Raw genomic sequence first — 17,533 nt, forward strand, 5'->3', positions numbered from 1 at the left:
GGGCATCTGAAGAACAGTTGGTTCCACCATCTGTATAGATCTAGAACTATTTACGGCCGAAAGTTCATAATAGCCACTGGTACGTGGTCTAGAACGATTTGCATGTCGTCAAAGATGTCAAAGTTGTAGAACAACTGGCAGTCCGCAGCAATTGGAGGTTTCAATCCAATGAGTCAGCGGCCATATCTCCATTTGGGCCGATCAGTCCGTGTGTATCTCTCGATGACCCTGTTCCGTCCTCTTCTTCGCCAGAGTGGTACGTTATCCGGCCGATGACTGGCCATAACCAAGTAGTTCGCTTGCTGAGATGAGGAGACACCATGTCGGGTAGACGAGCTAGTATGGCCGTATCCGCTTCATGTAGCTAAGTATCCCATACGACTTCTTCCAGTAGAATCCCTCTTATTCCTCCTCCCTTCGCATTATTTTCCCAACTCCTCTTTCAGCACATCAACATCTAGCTCCTCAATAACCCCCAAAACAACGCCCAACGTCTCCATGAACCCATTCACAGAGACCCGCAACATACGATTCGTAGTCGCTCGGTAGGTAGTCTCCAGCACCGTCTTGTTCTCGTCACCTTCGTCTCGGTTAGTCTCATCGCTCGCATTAGGGGCTTTAAGCGCGAAACTTCGCCGGACAAAGGGGGAGAGTTCTTTGTCGACTTGAATGGCTTGAAGGGCGGCTGAGGCGAGGCGGTTTGTGGGGAGGGGGATGGAGATGACTCTGCGGAAAGGTGTTAGCGGCCGGGAATTTTTGGAAAGACCGTATTGATCGTACAGAGAATATGGAAATTCATTTTCTATTTGAGAGGAGGATACCATTTTGCTATATGTCAAGTGAGACGAACGTTTTTGTCAGAAGATAGAAGTTGAAGTTTTGACGTGCCGGATTAAAATGGTGCGGGGCCGCCGGCCGATTGGTGTCATACCTTAAGTCAAATGTTTTTGATATTCACATTATTCAGTCTATAGTTTATGGATTGTATCCAGATTTTGTCTGGGTAGCGTCTATTGGCATAAGTTTTGGATTATTGGTGAAACATCCAAGGGTAGGAATAATTCTACCTAGGTAACTTGCACCGATGTACCTACCTGTCTTGATATTTTCATCCCGTGCATTTATATATTATATCATTGGCTAGGTCTTCCAGAGTTATAATATAGAACTTCAAATCTGTACCCAACTTGAATGAATAAGCTGGCTACCTGGCAAGCTAGAAGTATCTTGCTAATAGTTGTCACAAACTTTCGAATTATATAGGTAGATATATCTGGTGGATATCAGTCAGAAGCTTTAGGGCTATTGAGGCGCAGCAGCTACCTAGATACAACGTGTCGTACCTAGGTATATTGTCGCATGATTCCCTTCTACCTACGCCCAAGTAGGCCATAAAAGTTTTATGAGTGTTGCCTAGACCTGTGTAGGTGGCACAGAGCAGAGAGCTCTTTCAATAGCACTCTAGGTGACCTGATGTCATGCTACAATGAACTTGACACAGACATGATTGATATGATTAGCGGTTGAGCATGATAGAGGCAATGTTGTTGACAGCGTCATCGAGAATGCGACCAATCGGAACTTATATGTCATGGGTTACACCTTTGACAACAATCAATAATTTGATCTGATCTTGACATATCTGTAACTTCTTTGAAATGCTTTCGACCTGGACACAGCAAGACTCAGCCTGTGATTGGCCGACAGCCAAATTGAGGCCTTGAGGCCTGAAGCTTCAGGCAACAATCCGTTGTCCCGTCAACCAAACAGCACTAGTCCATTTCGGGCGGATCATAACACGCCAGCCAATCAGCCGTCGCAAAAACGTTTATTATGATTCTTCTGTTGGAGATTGCCGTCAACTTCACCTTCATGCTTCTTCAGAATAAGTACTTACCTTTACTCCAGCCTACCCCTCAACTTTTATCCTCGACTCTCCCTCCTCTTTACTCTTCTCTGTGGTACCCTGCCTGCAAACTACTTACGTCAGTATTCATCTGTTGCATCGCATATTGTCGAATTGCTATTCTTATTCTCGTCCGGTCCCCAATTGGAAACCCATTGATCTGTTGGGTCATGCGAGCTCAATAAACACATCTTTTGCTCTATATTTACTTCCGACACGGGTTTCCTCTGATCGGGAAGTTACTGGATAAGCAAAGACTCCCACATCAACCCAGGGAATCACCAATAGACCGCCTACCGAGTCCAAGATGCCGTCGCACACCTCTGCTGCTCACGGCCAGGTGATCGAGTACATTCAAGGTAATAGAATGCATGGTTTGTTTGAACCAGATATTAATCTCAATATAGACCGTCTGTATCTTGCGTCGTACTCTTCCGAACCTGATCGCTATGCTCCCTTCCCGTTCCCAAGCCATGCAACCAGTCCATCCAAGCGCTCGGCAAAGGCATCGCAAAGCCCTGTGAGGACCGCTAAACACAGACACCCTGTATATTTCACGGTTGATGACACTCTACTATACAATGCGTTCCACGCGGATTTCGGCCCGCTCCATATCGGCCACCTCTACCGATTCGCCGTTCATTTCCATGAGATTCTTGGTGACCCAGCCAATGCTGAACGGCCAGTAGTCTTCTACAGCAAACCAGACCCTCGCAGTCGAGCGAATGCAGCGTGCTTGGTTGCCTGCTATATGGTACTTATTCAGTCATGGCCCCCTCATCTGGCGCTTGCACCTATCGCTCAAGCGGATCCTCCATACATGCCTTTCCGCGATGCGGGATACAGCCAAGCGGACTTCGTTCTCAACATTCAGGATGTCGTGTATGGTGTGTGGAAGGCCAAGGAAGAGTCCCTCTGTGGATTGAAAGACTTTAGTCTGGAAGAGTAAGCCAGTGCCACATGAATGACAGGCGGCCTCATGTTAACCTTGACAGATACGAACGCTATGAACGAGTTGATATGGGCGATTTCAACTGGGTGACTCCAAACTTCATTGCATTCGCGTCACCGCAACAGCAGCCAGTTGCCCCAATTCCCGCCAACACCCCCGAATACGCAGCTCTGCCGTCGACGATACCCCAGGTTCTCTCATCTAAGCTTCCTGTGCCATTCAAGAATGTCTTGACCCATTTCTCATCGAGGAATGTCGGGTTAGTAGTTCGTCTCAACTCTGAGCTCTACTGCCCTTCATACTTCACTGCGCTCGGAATAAATCATATCGATATGATTTTCGAAGACGGAACATGCCCACCTCTGCCACTGGTCCGACGATTCATCAAGATGGCTCATGAAATGATTACTGTTCAGAACAAAAGCATTGCTGTTCACTGCAAAGCGGGTTTGGGACGCACTGGCTGTTTAATTGGCGCATACTTGATCTACCGTCACGGATTCACTGCAAATGAAATTATCGCCTTCATGAGGTTCATGCGCCCCGGTATGGTTGTCGGACCACAACAACACTGGCTTCACCTCAACCAAGGGGCTTTCCGTGAATGGTGGTTTGAAGATACCATGCGTGAGAAGTTGGCGTTGGCAGCGCCCGTGACACCTGGCCGACAACTCAACAAGCAGCGGTCCAGCAACGGACAGACCGTTACACCTCCTCAGCACACTGGTCATTCACGACGCTCAGCCCTCGGAGAAATTGACAATAATGAAGCTTCTAGCTATAATACCGACGAGAACCTGCCAGCCCCGACGCCTGGACAACCTCGCAAGTCCCATCGCAAAGACTCTCGCCACCATCCATACGCGCGCAATGTCTCCGGGTCTCTAGCTGTGAATGGAGATACAGATAAAGAGCGATCGGGTAAACGAGCTCAGCGTGCAGGAACAGAACAGAGTGAGAGCGAAGAGGAAATCCAGATGCGACTACTTGCCAAGCGCGCATCGCGATCTCCCAGCGCTTCCCCCAAGACACGATCAATCAGCTACTCTACCACAGTCACTACCAGCTATGAAGTACACGAAGACCGGGAAAACTGGGTTGAAGCTGTTGTTGCCAAACAAAAGACTCCTTCAAGCAGCAAGGGCGCCATCACCATGAGCAAAGTTCGGTCAAGCCCCCGACGAGTCACCGACAGCAAAGGAGAAACCAAAGGTATCCGCAAGATTAGCGGCCGCGTGGGTAGCGTTGGAACCTCTTCCCCGACTAGGGTGAAATAAGTACTACGCTCTCTCTACTGTCTCACGAGTTATGAATATGATTTTATATACACATTCTACTCTGCGTTCTGCGTATAGGCTGTTTTGAAGGCTATTCTTCGTCAATCTATAGATACCAGCAGCCTGACAAGTCCGTACATGTATTGTCAGGTTAGCTTTTCTCTTCATATTGGTTATACTTTTGGATGGGTTTGGTTTTACGGAATGGAGTGGCGACTGGCGTTGTTGGCTTGTTTGAGTTTTCATTGATCGGTGCGGGAAAAAACTGGACTGGTCTGCTAGTCAGTCGGTCTCGAGCTTTAATATCCTTGTATTCTTCTTTTCAGTTATGATGATTTCATGTTCATGTTGCATGGAGTTTGCATTGATCCCTTGCACTTGTACTGTATGTGACTCGCGTCTTGCCTCGGCTATGACTGAGGTGTTTTGTACGGTTGATTTTGAAAAATAATCAAATATTCTTACATTGAGGATTCTAGCGTGTAGTCTGGATTGCCACTGCAGAAGATCAATGCTACAGTTCAAAATATGCTACGCGAAATGCAGCTCTTTTCTTCTCTTGTCCATAACCGTTCAAAGCTCAGTAGCAGGCGACATACAAGTTCCCTATTCCTCATCATGTCAGCCATCATCACCCCATAACCCATCACAACCCTAGATGCAACGGAGAGAACAAAACTCACCATCAACCTACAATCCCTCATCTCCCCAAGCCCCCTCCCCTTCCTTTCCGGTTCAACTCCTCCACACATTTTTCTGCGGAACCACCTCATCCCTTCCAAAACATTCCCATAAAACTCCTCCTGCCACTCTTCATCCCTCTCACAATCCATCCCCGTTTCCCCCAAATGCTTCAAATCGCTCGTTACTTTCCTCAACGCTTTATCCCTACATTTCATGGTCGATTTGTCCAATTTCTCAGCACATAAATCTTTCCTTCCGGAACATTCGACAATATCCCTGAAATATTTGAGATGGGCGGATCGGGCGAGACAGGTAGTTTTGTATTGGATGTTGATTAAATGTGGGATTATGTATTGTGTGAGGTAGTGTGTGTCGCTGGGGAATGTGCCGGGTTGACAGCCGTTGTTGCAGATCTGGGTCCATTCGTGGCCTATGGCGTCCAGAGAGGATTGAAACGGATTTATATCTTCTTCTTCATTGACAGTAGTGTTGGTGGATGAGTCGGCGTTTGCTAAAGTCGTGGTTGATGAAGATGGCTCGGCATGAGTGGCAGTTATGTAGAGGAAGAGGGTTGATAAAATGAGCCTGGAGAACTGCATTGTATCGTTACAGGTTCAGTAGCGCGTGATACTTGGAACAACGGAGCCACTGCTTGCAATTGGAAACATCTCAAGATGAGAAGGAGAAGAAAGTGCGGGTTGAAGAGAAATTCTGGTATATGTGTCTTCGTGTGATGCATTCCATGCCCTTGATTAACAATTTCCTCGAAGGTTCCAAGACTCCTAGGCTCCTGGGTTTTGGATTTTCATGCCTTTGTTTGCTCAGGAATGTGGAAATCTTTTGAACTCACTGGGGTTAACCCTAACATACAGCCCTGCCTACACCTAGGACATAGATTGTCCACCTGGGCTAATCTTTTCATATATTTCATAGAGCAATATGTAACCCTCAATGTGAGATTTATTATTGCCCAGGTGTGATCGCAAAGTGCATTTGAACAAATTCCATACAATGCACGCAGTCCTTGCGTTTCGATCCCATCTGTCTACCAAGGGATGATAAAATGACACAATGACAGAACGGCGTCTTGTCGGAACGAGCCCTTAAAGAGACTAAATCATACTCCTTTCACAAGCAGATAATCCAATCTCGAGTTCCTCGATTCCTCCCTCTCTCCCAAAAATGATAAGGTCGATAAATTTCCTGTTCCGGTAATAACGACTTCCTAGCCCTAAGTTTCATAGGTTTTGCCTTCTCCCGCCACCACACATGAAACGCTAATTCGAATAAACTCACGCAACAGATCCGGAGGCAAATCGTAGTTGACGGTAAATAACCTTAGTAAATAATCCAGGTAGTCGATGTATATGGCCACTGTGACATCATCCTTCATCACTGCTATGCTCAATCGCGAGGCGGGTTCTGGAGAATCTCTACACATAACACCACTCTGCGAATACTCTTATATCACTATTGTCAGAAGTGACAGATTTTTTATTCAACTTGAAAATTGTGTATTGCCAAATCGACAATATGCCAAAATATAAACCCGGACAATGGGTCGAATACAGTCCTATTGATAGTATGCTTGAACCCTTCCACTTCCGAATCATACTTGATTTGTCATAGACTAATCGTCATTTCCCAAAGATCCATACAGACACACCGGCGTGATATTCTCGCTTATAAAAGATGACGATGGGAAACATACAGGACAGTATCTGGTAATCTCCTCTTTCCTTTACCTAAGGATACGGAGACAAGGACTGATCAGTGTACGAATGTGATGGTTTTAGGTCCGGGAACAAGACATGCAAGATCGGATGCAGACTGTAAATGAGAGGTTCATCTATCGAGTTTTGGAGAAGTAGGTTTCTCGAGATATGGAATCGGGTGTTCCGGATAAAAGGAGGCATAGGGTTCAAGAGTGAGAATTGTTTGAGGAGAATATACTACTTAGGCTCCTACCTAGGTAGAGCGGACATAATGAATAGGAACGGATATAAGATTTGTGACAATTCGGAGAATAGCCGAAATCCTAACACAGAAATGTAACAGTCAATCTATACACATACCGTCATAATCGAGTTCATGTGCCCATGAACTTTTAAGTATTACAGTAACCGGCACGTTACATGAATCCATAAACCATCACCCATCAATCTTGGACCAAGATACCGAGTAAGCCTAGTGAATGTCACCCCTCATTTCCCCGATTTTAATCCTGATATTATATGAGACTAAGTACAGGGATCGACAGCGGGGAGAAAACATCAACCACTAAACTAACCGTATACAAAATGACACCCCGTTAACGATATAGCCTATTAAATGCCTAAAGTTGCATAAAACGACTTGATCGACAGTGATTCCTTCCCCCTCAGCCTATTTATTCCCCGCGCCGGTTTGCTGGTCAAGAGACTCTTTCTCCGCCAAAAGTGGGAAGTAATCTGGAAAGCAACAGAGCGGGGGGGTTTTTTTTGTTTCGTCATGAGATCAAAGGATCAACCTTGTAGAAATGTGGCTGAGAAAGCACGGTCTCGGGGGTTGTTTCGGTGTGTCAAATGATAGACCGAGAGTAATATGTACATCGTTAAGGGGGTGCATTACAGACGAAAGGCATCTTCCATCCGAGATAATTGTCCAGGCAATATTTTTGAAAGGTGACACAGGTGATATAATCAACTAAGTATACTTATACACAAAGATGAAGAGATCCCGACAGCGCAGCCATCCGTTTTCCCTTGCAAGGTGGTATAAACCCGAAAAGGCAAGCAACACAAGACTTAGGGCTAATCTACCCACTTCTCCCTAGTCTTCATCTCAATACTTGCTACAAGTGCGACGTCATTAGATGAATTATACATTTCCAAGCTAAATAGATTGTAATCAGACTAAAATCTTTTAAGTCAAATAAATTCATTATTGCATTATGGAGTCAATCATGCGGTCAATCTTCAACATCCAGTAGCATGTAACATCCCGTCATGCGACCCATCCTTGAAACAATCCGAATCCTTCGTGATGAGTTTTGAATGGATCCGAACAACGACTCGATCTTGGCCCGATAGTGCACGATGTTTACAAGGAACGGTGATTACTGAGGACTCTTCCTCATCCCTTGCTCTTATTTGTTGTGCTGGTCGATCGGTAACCTGCATGGCTCTCCGGAATGCGTGCCGTCTCGTTAAATATCGCGAATTCCCACTGAAAGAAAAGTGTAGAGTAGAGATGGAATGTGGAATTCGTCCACTGTTCTTGTACATATTCTTTGTGTATCCCTCTTTTGAATTTTGAATATTGAATTTAGTACTGCTCCGCCATCGCGATATAGGTCACAGGCGCGTCGTGATGCTGTGGAGATCAGTTTTGGTTCTTCCCATATTGGGAGTTGCTGCAGCAGCTGCTTCTATCGATGAGTGTCCTGGTTACACTCTTAGGAATGTGGCCGAGTCTGATAGCCAGATCACCGGGGATTTAATTCTTGCTGGAAGTGCGTGTAATACGTACGGCGAGGACTTGAATAATCTCAAATTATTGGTAGAATACCAAACAGGTAGGTGAGCCATATAGAAGATGATTGTTCAGCACATGCTAACAAAACAGATTCACGATTACACGTCAAGATCTACGACGCCAAGGAACAAGTGTACCAAATCCCCAAGTCCATCCTGGTCCCTCCATCCGGCCAGCGAGATTCATCTTCTCAACGATCAGATTTGGTATTTGAATACACCAAAAACCCATTTTCGTTTGCAGTTCAACGTAGTTCTAATAGAGAAACTATATTCAATACCTCTGGCACCAATTTGATCTTTGAGAGTCAATATGTACGCCTGCGTACTTCCCTGCCGCAGAACCCGAATATCTACGGATTAGGGGAGGATTCAGACTCTTTCAGACGAGAAACCACAGATTATACACGTACACTATGGAATACTGGCCAGGCCTTCTTACCAACGCATTCAAATCTTTATGGCAGCCATCCAGTGTATATCGAAATGCGGAATGGCCAGGCTCATGGAGTCTTTCTTTCGAATAGTAACGGTATGGATATCAAGATCAACCAAACTGCAGAAGACGGCCAATATTTGGAGTATAATACCCTTGGTGGCGTGCTCGACTTTTACTTCATGGCGGGTCCTGCTCCTGCAGATGTGGCTCGTCAGTATGCTGGTGTTGTTGGTATAGTATGTCTTACTTCTGGAGAGACTACCTTCGCTAAACATGAACTGACGAGAAACATAGCCCGTTCAACAATCATACTGGACATATGGCTTCCATCAATGCAAATACGGCTACCAAGACGTCATGTACGTGGCAGAAGTGGTCTACAACTACTCGCAAGCTAAAATCCCACTGGAAACCATGTGGACAGATATTGACTACATGGACCTCCGGCGGACATGGACATTAGACCCTGAACGTTTTTCACTACATAAGATGCAAGAGCTAGTTGCTTACCTCCATAACCATGATCAGCAGTATATTCTCATGGTGGATCCTCCGGTCTCGTTGAATGATAGCACATCATATGACACTGCGTCGGATGCTGGAGTATTGATCAAAAACAACGATGGTTCCACGTTTGTAGCAACCATGTGGCCAGGTGCTGTATCGTATGTTGATTGGTTTCATCCAAACGCGCAGTCTTTCTGGACTGGTCAGATTAAATCCTTCTTTGATGATCAATCCGGCGTTGGAGTGGACGGTATGTGGATTGATATGAATGAGGTATGTGATTGTCCATCCATTTCATATTGAATATAGACTAACGTCTGCAGCCCGCCAATTTCTGTGGTTACCCCTGCTCCAACCCAGTCGAGGTAGCTATTCAAGGCAATGACCCTCCAGCTCCACCACCACTTCGCACAACCTGGGATCCTCTTCCAGGCTTCCCGTCTGATTTCCAGCCTCCGGGCTCGAATTCGCGAATCATGAGACGGGACACATCCTCAGCCAACATGACCGGTTTGTCCGGGCGTAATCTCAACAACCCAGGTTATACTATTGCCAACGGAGTTGGTCCTCTGACTGTTGGTACTATCTGGCCTGAACTTCCCGAGTACGGAGGCTATGTGCAGTACGATACCCACAATCTCTACGCATCTTATATGATCGAGGCCTCTCGTCAGGGTCTGCTGGCTCGTCGACCATCGGAACGACCATTCATCATTTCACGAAGCACATTTGCCGGTGACGGAATCAGGGGCGGCCACTGGACCGGAGATAATGCCTCCATCTGGGCTCATTATTTACTCTCTATAGTCCAAAACATGGAGTTTGCATCCATCTTCCAAATTCCTATGGTGGGAGCTGATGTGTGCGGATTCAACGATAACACCACCGAAACCCTCTGTGCTCGATGGGCGATGCTAGGTGCTTGGTATCCATTTTATCGTAACCATGCAGATATCACAGCCAATTATCAAGAGTTCTATCGCTGGCCGTTGGTCACAGAAGCAGCACAGAAAGCTATAACTGCACGCTTTCAAGTACTGGATTACTTCTACACAGCATTCTATCAGCAGACCGTGGATGGTTCACCGACAACCATCATCCCGCTGTTTTTCGAGTATCCGAATGACCCGACTACACTCGATATTAGCTATCAATTCTTCTTCGGTCCTTCAATCCTAGTATCTCCCGTAACAACCGAAAGTTCGGAGAGTGTATCACTCTACCTGCCCCCTCAAGATATCTTCTACGATTTCTGGACTGGTGAACGTGTCAAACCAAACGGGGACTCAAACACCCTCAATCTTGACAACGTTACCTACACCGACATTCCCGTCCATATCCGAGGAGGCTCAATTATACCTTTACGCGCCGACGCTGGCAACGCGAATACGACTGCTGCGCTACGTACCCATGACTTTGAGTTGCTGATTGCGCCGGATGTCGACGGTAGAGCTACCGGTAGCTTGTACCTTGATGATGGGAAATCGATCAAGCCAGACAGGACTTCATACCTACAATTTACGTATGATAGTGGACATTTGTCGGTCAACGGGACGTTTGACTATGATCCTGGCGTGGGATTCAAGGGTGTTACAGTATTGAGCAACGGAAATCAGAATGGTGTTAACGGCGGTGGTAACGGCACTGGTACGGATAGTTATGGAAGAATTGGTTTGGTTCGACAGATTGATGAGGGATTCAGTGGTGGATGGGAGGTGGACGTTTGATTACCTTCTACGATTAAATAATGACCTCATGTAACTAGGTAGCATTGAATGAACAATCTTTGCCTTTTGCTGTTTCTATGGAGCTCGGGAATACCTAGGTACGTATACTGGAGAATATGCCTAAACGATCATATGGATAATCACACGAGCTTCGGACATAAACAGATTATATTCATCCCAAATGTCTGTCTTACAGTGACAATATGAACAGTGCTATACATATTATTGCTGAGTGGTAAAAGGTCCTATCACAGTCAAATTATCGATTCTACCCAGCAGGAATTCCAGCTGACGGTACGCAGCTCCAGGGACATACTGTGGGATTTCTACAGCCATTCATCAGTCACAGCATTCAAACAACAAAATAAAGGTTCGAAATAACTTACCATGTCCAGAGCCATAAACAGACGAGAAAGTTAACCCACGCTCCGTATGCGCAGTCCCCAGAATTCCACCACCGCCACTCCAAACCACAGGATCAACTTGACTACCAGGAGAATAAGGCACAAAAAGTTCCTCGGTGGGCGGTTTCTGGAAACCCTGTGCACCATTCCAGGTCATGTTCTGAATAGTTGCCAGAGAACCATTCATGAATAACAAATAATCGTACCAGCCGTGACCAATAAGAACGTTGTTGGTAGCTTCAATGACACCTGGTAACGGTCCCAAAGCGCTTGGCACAGATCCATCGCCATTAGGGAAAATATCTCCGCCGCAGACGGAGTAATCGGTTGGTGGAACGTGCAATGCTTTCTGGACGTCGGACTGGTTGAAATAGTTATTAGGGCCTTCGGCGGCAGATGGAAAACCCATCTCATCCCACAAGAAGGGACAAAAATCAGTGAGATGGTAGATGTTGAAACAAGGGTTAATCAGTGTTGCTGCATCAATGATTTGATCCCACGTATCGCATCCCTCGGTACGAAGTGCTTTGTCGAGGTTCGGGAAGTTTTTCGGTGGTGGATAAGTAAGAGCCTTGTTGAGGAAATCGGTATAACCACATTTTGCGTCGGCGGCGTTGATGTGTTTCATAAATGTGTCATTCAGACCGAAGACGCTGGAGAAGTGGTTCAATGCGGTTACAGCAGGTGCTGTATGTATGTGAGCCCTTGTTTAAACCAAAAGAGAGAGATAGAGGTACCGTAAATCATCACTGAGTCGTCGTTTATAGACGGGTCATTGATCTGAATCCCCTTCAGATTAAAGTATTCTGTATCGTTTTTCTTAATCATCCCCTCGGCAAGATAAGGAATATACTGGCCCGCATAACTCTCGCCAGTAATATACACCTTAAAGCCTTTCATACCAAAGGTGTCGATGAACCGCTTCCAGAAATCATTGAATTGATTAGACACATCAACCTCATTCTGAACAGTCGCCGGACCAGGCGAGAGACCAGTACCAGCAGGCTGGTCTATGTAGACCACGTTTGTCAGATTGTTGAACGAGTACGGGTTTCGCACAGGTTGATAAACGCCTGATTGCCAGAGGAAGGGTCCGTTTTCTTGAAGTAAACCATCGAGAGAGCTGCAACCGGGTCCGCCGTTCAACCATATCACAATTTCTTTCTCGTTATCGGAATTAGGGTTCACTGCTGGGAAGAACCAAAAGAATAGGCTCGATTCGCCTGATGGAGTGTTATTGAGAAGACCTGCGTATGACTCGCCGATATCGAAGGAGACTTGAGGGAAGTGAGTGCCGTTCACCAAGTAATCTATCAATCGTTTAATATTAGCTTAGTAAACATGGGCTTTTGAGGAGTTAGATCATACGCTCAGTTGTGTTTGACAAAAACCGATAATTAGTACTCTTCTCAACCTCCACAGACCGTTTATTCAGTGCTGGAATGAGAGGCCTGGATTGTTTGGCTTTAGTATGAGGGTTACTCTGCACAGCTGAAGCAACTGCTGCGACTGTCGCGAATACCGCCAAAGTACGCATGTTGGCTGTCTGTGTAGTGAGCTGATAGTCGACACTGAAACTAAATCCAAGGCTTTTTGAGGACTACTTATACAGAAATCATAAAAAACTGAAGTAGCCTTATTAAGCAGGCGCAAACTACTCTATTTAGTTGACGGCATCGATTTGCATTAGGGCATGATCTTATTCAAGTAAATAGTGGGTAAATACGACAACGTCTTCTTCTCGAAGACAAATAAACAAGCTTGCCAGCTGCAAAGATCCACCCAACAACAAAACAAAACAAATCACAAGCATCGGCTCTATTGCTGTCTGGGAATAGTCTTCTTTTTACAGGCCGTCGATCGCCAACTTTCGGGGCTTTACAGTAGCATTTCTAACCATGTATGTAACGGTCCGGGATTAGGGCTTACGGGGCCGTGGAGCTTCAGGCCTATGCAAGGTATTCATCCTGCCAATCCTCGTTGATCTGAGCTGTACTTTTATTATGCAGTTCCTTGCCAGCCGGTGATAACTATCACGTACCCGTGCCGCCAAGCCCGCGACCACACGCTGCGTACATCATTTGATTAAACGATCACGTTTGATTCTTGAACCCTGCATGTCTCATTGCCACAATAAATTAATGCAGGGCAGGGTTGAAGATAAGCAAATGACGCAGATAAAGTACCCTCTGAGCATACCATTTCCGGCGTGCACGACAACACTGCGGTATAGTCGCGAATAAACAACAAATCGGCGACTATGCAAGTACTCATAATATATTCAGCATAGGCACTTTTAGGACCCGAATTTAAGTATTATTTTAATAAGCTCGGATATTACATAGCCTCAACAAGCTTTTTCTAAGCCTCCCCGATCTTCAGCCATGTTTAGCCCTAATTTAGGAACTACCCGCCCGAAGGATAATTTAGAAGAACAACCTCTAGGGCTGCCAGTCAGTTACCAGTTGATGTATTTAGATTAACTACGAAGAGAAGCCATTGTTAATATCACAGAGTGTACGGCACTGTAAATCTAGCCCAGATCGATAGCGATGAAAGCACAAATAATATGCACCAGTCGTTAACCCATGTCATTCTTCAATATCTTCGACTAAGACAAGTCATAACCCGTACAAACAATTCGATCAGATGATATCACAAAAGTCCCAACCATCCATGGATCATAGTTGTAGTCAAACCATTACATCAATCAATCATATTCTCCCCGATTCAAACCTCTTCATCGACTCCGCAAGCAACTCTCTGTTCTTCTCAGCTACTTCTACAGCGCCATCCACACTCTGATCCAGCCCTTCCGGCGGATCAATCCCATTAATCCTCCACAACTGCGGCGGAACCTGCACCACACAAAACTCCACCTGGACCCCTCTATCAATCGTGTAGGGTCTCAGAATCTTATCGATACTATTTTTGAAATATTTCGAGAATTTTTGAATCGTTGGATCTATTTGTTTCGCGATATGCGTGATTTCAATGGATATCTTTTTGCCCTGCGGAACTCCGCCAACGTAGAATTCCTGTTCGGGAAGGGGGAAGTAGAAGATGTTGACGTAGAAGGCGGGTAGACCGAGGGAGGTGTAGTATTCTGTGATTGATTTGGAAAGGGTGGTTTTGTCTGAGGGTTCGAGGGTGTCGAGGCCGTGGTAGATTTTCCAGTATGGCATTTTGATGGTTTGGGCTTGTTATGCTGATTGACTAATAAAGTGAATTTGTTTGACGAGCCTGTAGAAGAACTTTGGAAGATCTGTGGTTAAATATCAGCTATTCTTCGACTTCAATTTCAACTTCTCATGGCAGGTCGAACATTTATATGCAAGACTGTAAGCACATACTACGATTCCTCAGAAGCAGGCATATAGAATGTTAGGGCACAACTACCCACTTTGCTCAAATAAACGAACAAGCGCAATACTCGTCTATCCCACGAAATCATTGGTCAATGTTATATCTGATACGATTTTACGACAATATTTCGTCGAGTCGGGTAACATTGAGCCATCTCCATCAGCGGACGTCGTCTCCGATTGGTCCAGAGATAAGGTTCGCTCGGTTATTGGCAGAGCGGTTTGCATAGATCAGTAATCAATTGAGATTTGTAGATCGACTGGATGTCGGACGGTTATTGAAGATTTATATTGGTTGCGATGATGTCTTAGTACGGCTTTGGCTGTTCCGAATGTTACCATTCGGGACACGTCGATTTACCCCGGTCTCTACGTAGAGAACTGAATAGATGTATAGAGTGAAGAATTGTTTATTAATTTGTAGCGCTGATATAGTTAGACAAAAGAAAAGTCTAAAGCAAAATGATATTCAGACAGCCGCGCTCCCAATGCAAAGTCAACGCAGATCTAACCACGGCATGTTTGTCGAACAAAAGAAAAATTATACATTATCCTGCTTCTCTGCTTGAACCGTCTCTTTCGGCAGTCCATCCACTAGATACGTCCCCCGACTTCCATTCGGGATCCAGAACCGTTTATCAACTCTCACGAGAAGATAGGTGTATACCACCAAAATCTCAATGGTAAAGTAAAAGACGTAGAAACATGCCCTACCCTGGAAGGAGTAAGGGTGAGTGATTGGCCTGGCGGGCATATAGTTAACAGCTGCCCTAAAGACCGCTCCCAGACACAGAAGGAAGGAGGTAAGTCCGATAATCCACAGCTTCGCTGCGAAGGAACCGGTGCCGAAGTTTTCGCGATCCGAACCCTTGGGTACAATGGCGATGATGATGGACATAGCGAGAGGTAGAAACGAGAAAAATGAGAGGTAAGTTGTCACAACAAGGATGGTATCACGGCACGAGTTTAATGCATGCTTGTCAAGCGTATAATGCATATAAACCGTCGTCACAATCACCATGACCAGCATACACGGAATCAGCAAGTAATTCAACAGGAAGAAATAGTGCACCGCTTTCGACCACCCGAACTTCGGGAATGCGGCACGTAGACACCGTTGCACGTAAATCAATTCAAATACAAAAAGAATCAAGACGCCGGCATTGGCAAAGATGGATGCTGCGATCCCGAGTGATACATTGGTGGATTTGTACGCCCAGCCTATCCGCAGGCAACAGGTGAGAGTGCGCATCATGCAGAAACCGAATGTGGCTGCATTGAATATAAATTTGTGGCCTTCGCGACGGTTGAGCTGGAATATGGTCATGTGACAGCCCGCGCCGAGGATATAGAGGACTAAAAAGACACAACTAACGGGTACGTCGACGCCTGTAGATGGTACGAGGCCGAGCTGTGCCGTGAGACTGGGGTATGGCGCCCCATGCTGTGCATGTTAGAACTCTGGTGTATCTGATAGAATTCGGAACACCATACCTTTGCTATCTCTGCCATATCCATGCCGAACACGTGGAATCTCCGAGGGTGTTGAGCTTATTGCGGTTGGCGTGTACAGCAACCGACTCTGTTCAACGTTGAGTCTGGCTGTCACACTCAGGACACGAGATATCGATTCGTGATGATATTCCAAGAGATAATGCTGGCTGGGCATCCCTGCCCAGCATTCTTATAGAGCTTTACATATTCCCCTAGCTTGCAAATCTCTTCATCGGTCTCACAAGCACCGTTAGTCGACGGCCTCGCGTGAAAACCCTCTCCGTCAATTGTCCTCGATATAAGGTTGGATATACGGCACTTGATTGGCCCTCAACTAATTTGTCAGCAGCTGCGCACACGGCATGTCGGCGGCCGACTCACCGATCTGCCGACTTTTTTTATGATTAGTCATCATTCACGCGCTTTATAGGCAGACAGATTTCATGTGAGCTCAGTCCCTTCCCGTTATCAATCAGAGACAATTGAATTGGTGAAAAAAGGGTCTGAGTAGCACTTACCCAATATGGCAGGTGTATTGTGCTAATCACGTGACTAGAATATAATTGTTGATGTGATAAGTTGTTGTTATTGGTTATCTAAGCTAACTACAGCTGCGCTGGCCCCTTTACGGAGGTCACATGACTCTCGGATCATAGTTGATCCGCGCCGGAGGGAGATCCACGGGTGTAGCACGCTGACAATAATCAAACAGTGCAAACAGTGATGCTCTCACTGCCGGCCTTGTGTGCCGGGGATATACGCTTACCCCTGGCTCCATGCTGACCAGACACAAACTCTCATGTTTGCAACCCCGTGGGGATATCTCCACAGACGACACGCTAATCATAAAGTCTGAAGATGCCTCTGCTCAGAATTCCATCTAGATCGGTAGATACGCGTAGAGAGAAAGAACAAGAACTCTGTACAAAGTAAGCCTCCAGCCATGTCACAGACTCGGCTTAGCGCCCGCAGCCAACCGGTGTGCCTTGGTGCCTGGGTGCCTGCATGCCTTACTCGGATGGCACGTGAAGAAAGAACGAAGAAATGCAGAAGGAAAGGCTCAACGGCTTCAAAATTGCCGTTTATATCTTCCTTACTCACCGACATACCCACAATCACGTCTTCCACACTCCTCTATATGGACCTCTCTTCCACACAAATTACTGCACCCTGCGAATCCCCATCTCTTGCCTGCACTCGGTCGCTCGGGGTATTCACGTAGTGGAAGGTGCGTTGGCGTCGGGATACTAGGACATAAAGGAG

The 17,533-nt window shown here is 46.0% G+C and overlaps 6 protein-coding genes across 6 annotated transcripts; 2 read left to right on the plus strand and 4 right to left on the minus strand.

Annotated features, from left to right (window-relative positions):
• Nucleotides 1-148: 148 nt before the first annotated feature.
• Nucleotides 149-1,009, minus strand: TSTA_106150 (uncharacterized protein). The gene is made up of 2 exons (XM_002486599.1): nucleotides 781-1,009; nucleotides 149-726 (listed from the first exon to the last, which is right to left on the minus strand). Exons 1-2 carry the CDS (start codon nucleotides 822-824, stop codon nucleotides 423-425), a joined length of 348 nt encoding a protein of 115 aa, XP_002486644.1. The 5' UTR covers nucleotides 825-1,009; the 3' UTR covers nucleotides 149-422.
• A 1,204-nt stretch (nucleotides 1,010-2,213) lies between these two features.
• TSTA_106160 (protein-tyrosine phosphatase, putative) lies at nucleotides 2,214-4,545 on the plus strand (the record flags this gene model as incomplete). Its single annotated transcript, XM_002486600.1, has 3 exons — nucleotides 2,214-2,265; nucleotides 2,314-2,851; nucleotides 2,902-4,545. 3 exons carry the CDS (start codon nucleotides 2,214-2,216, stop codon nucleotides 4,133-4,135), a joined length of 1,824 nt encoding a protein of 607 aa, XP_002486645.1. The 3' UTR covers nucleotides 4,136-4,545.
• A 3,496-nt stretch (nucleotides 4,546-8,041) lies between these two features.
• Nucleotides 8,042-11,007, plus strand: TSTA_106170 (lysosomal alpha-glucosidase, putative; the record flags this gene model as incomplete). The annotated part of the gene is made up of 4 exons (XM_002486601.1): nucleotides 8,042-8,375; nucleotides 8,426-9,009; nucleotides 9,068-9,553; nucleotides 9,604-11,007. Exons 1-4 carry the CDS (start codon nucleotides 8,171-8,173, stop codon nucleotides 11,005-11,007), a joined length of 2,679 nt encoding a protein of 892 aa, XP_002486646.1. The 5' UTR covers nucleotides 8,042-8,170.
• On the minus strand, nucleotides 9,847-12,984 carry TSTA_106180 (serine carboxypeptidase (CpdS), putative). Its single transcript, XM_002486602.1, has 4 exons — nucleotides 12,780-12,984; nucleotides 12,149-12,721; nucleotides 11,394-12,098; nucleotides 9,847-11,333 (listed from the first exon to the last, which is right to left on the minus strand). The coding sequence occupies exons 1-4, from the start codon at nucleotides 12,946-12,948 to the stop codon at nucleotides 11,230-11,232; spliced, it is 1,551 nt and encodes a 516-aa protein (XP_002486647.1). The 5' UTR covers nucleotides 12,949-12,984; the 3' UTR covers nucleotides 9,847-11,229.
• A 376-nt stretch (nucleotides 12,985-13,360) lies between these two features.
• Nucleotides 13,361-14,638, minus strand: TSTA_106190 (uncharacterized protein; the record flags this gene model as incomplete). Its single annotated transcript, XM_002486603.1, has 2 exons — nucleotides 14,148-14,638; nucleotides 13,361-13,406 (listed from the first exon to the last, which is right to left on the minus strand). The coding sequence occupies exons 1-2, from the start codon at nucleotides 14,594-14,596 to the stop codon at nucleotides 13,361-13,363; spliced, it is 495 nt and encodes a 164-aa protein (XP_002486648.1). The 5' UTR covers nucleotides 14,597-14,638.
• Nucleotides 14,639-15,200: 562 nt separating this feature from the next.
• On the minus strand, nucleotides 15,201-16,497 carry TSTA_106200 (uncharacterized protein). Its single transcript, XM_002486604.1, has 2 exons — nucleotides 16,271-16,497; nucleotides 15,201-16,220 (listed from the first exon to the last, which is right to left on the minus strand). The coding sequence occupies exons 1-2, from the start codon at nucleotides 16,292-16,294 to the stop codon at nucleotides 15,318-15,320; spliced, it is 927 nt and encodes a 308-aa protein (XP_002486649.1). The 5' UTR covers nucleotides 16,295-16,497; the 3' UTR covers nucleotides 15,201-15,317.
• Between the last annotated feature and the right edge of the window lie 1,036 nt (nucleotides 16,498-17,533).

The sequence above is a fragment of the Talaromyces stipitatus genome, genomic scaffold (assembly GCF_000003125.1).
Source record: "Talaromyces stipitatus ATCC 10500 scf_1105507295511 genomic scaffold, whole genome shotgun sequence".
Lineage (NCBI taxonomy): Eukaryota > Fungi > Ascomycota > Eurotiomycetes > Eurotiales > Trichocomaceae > Talaromyces > Talaromyces stipitatus.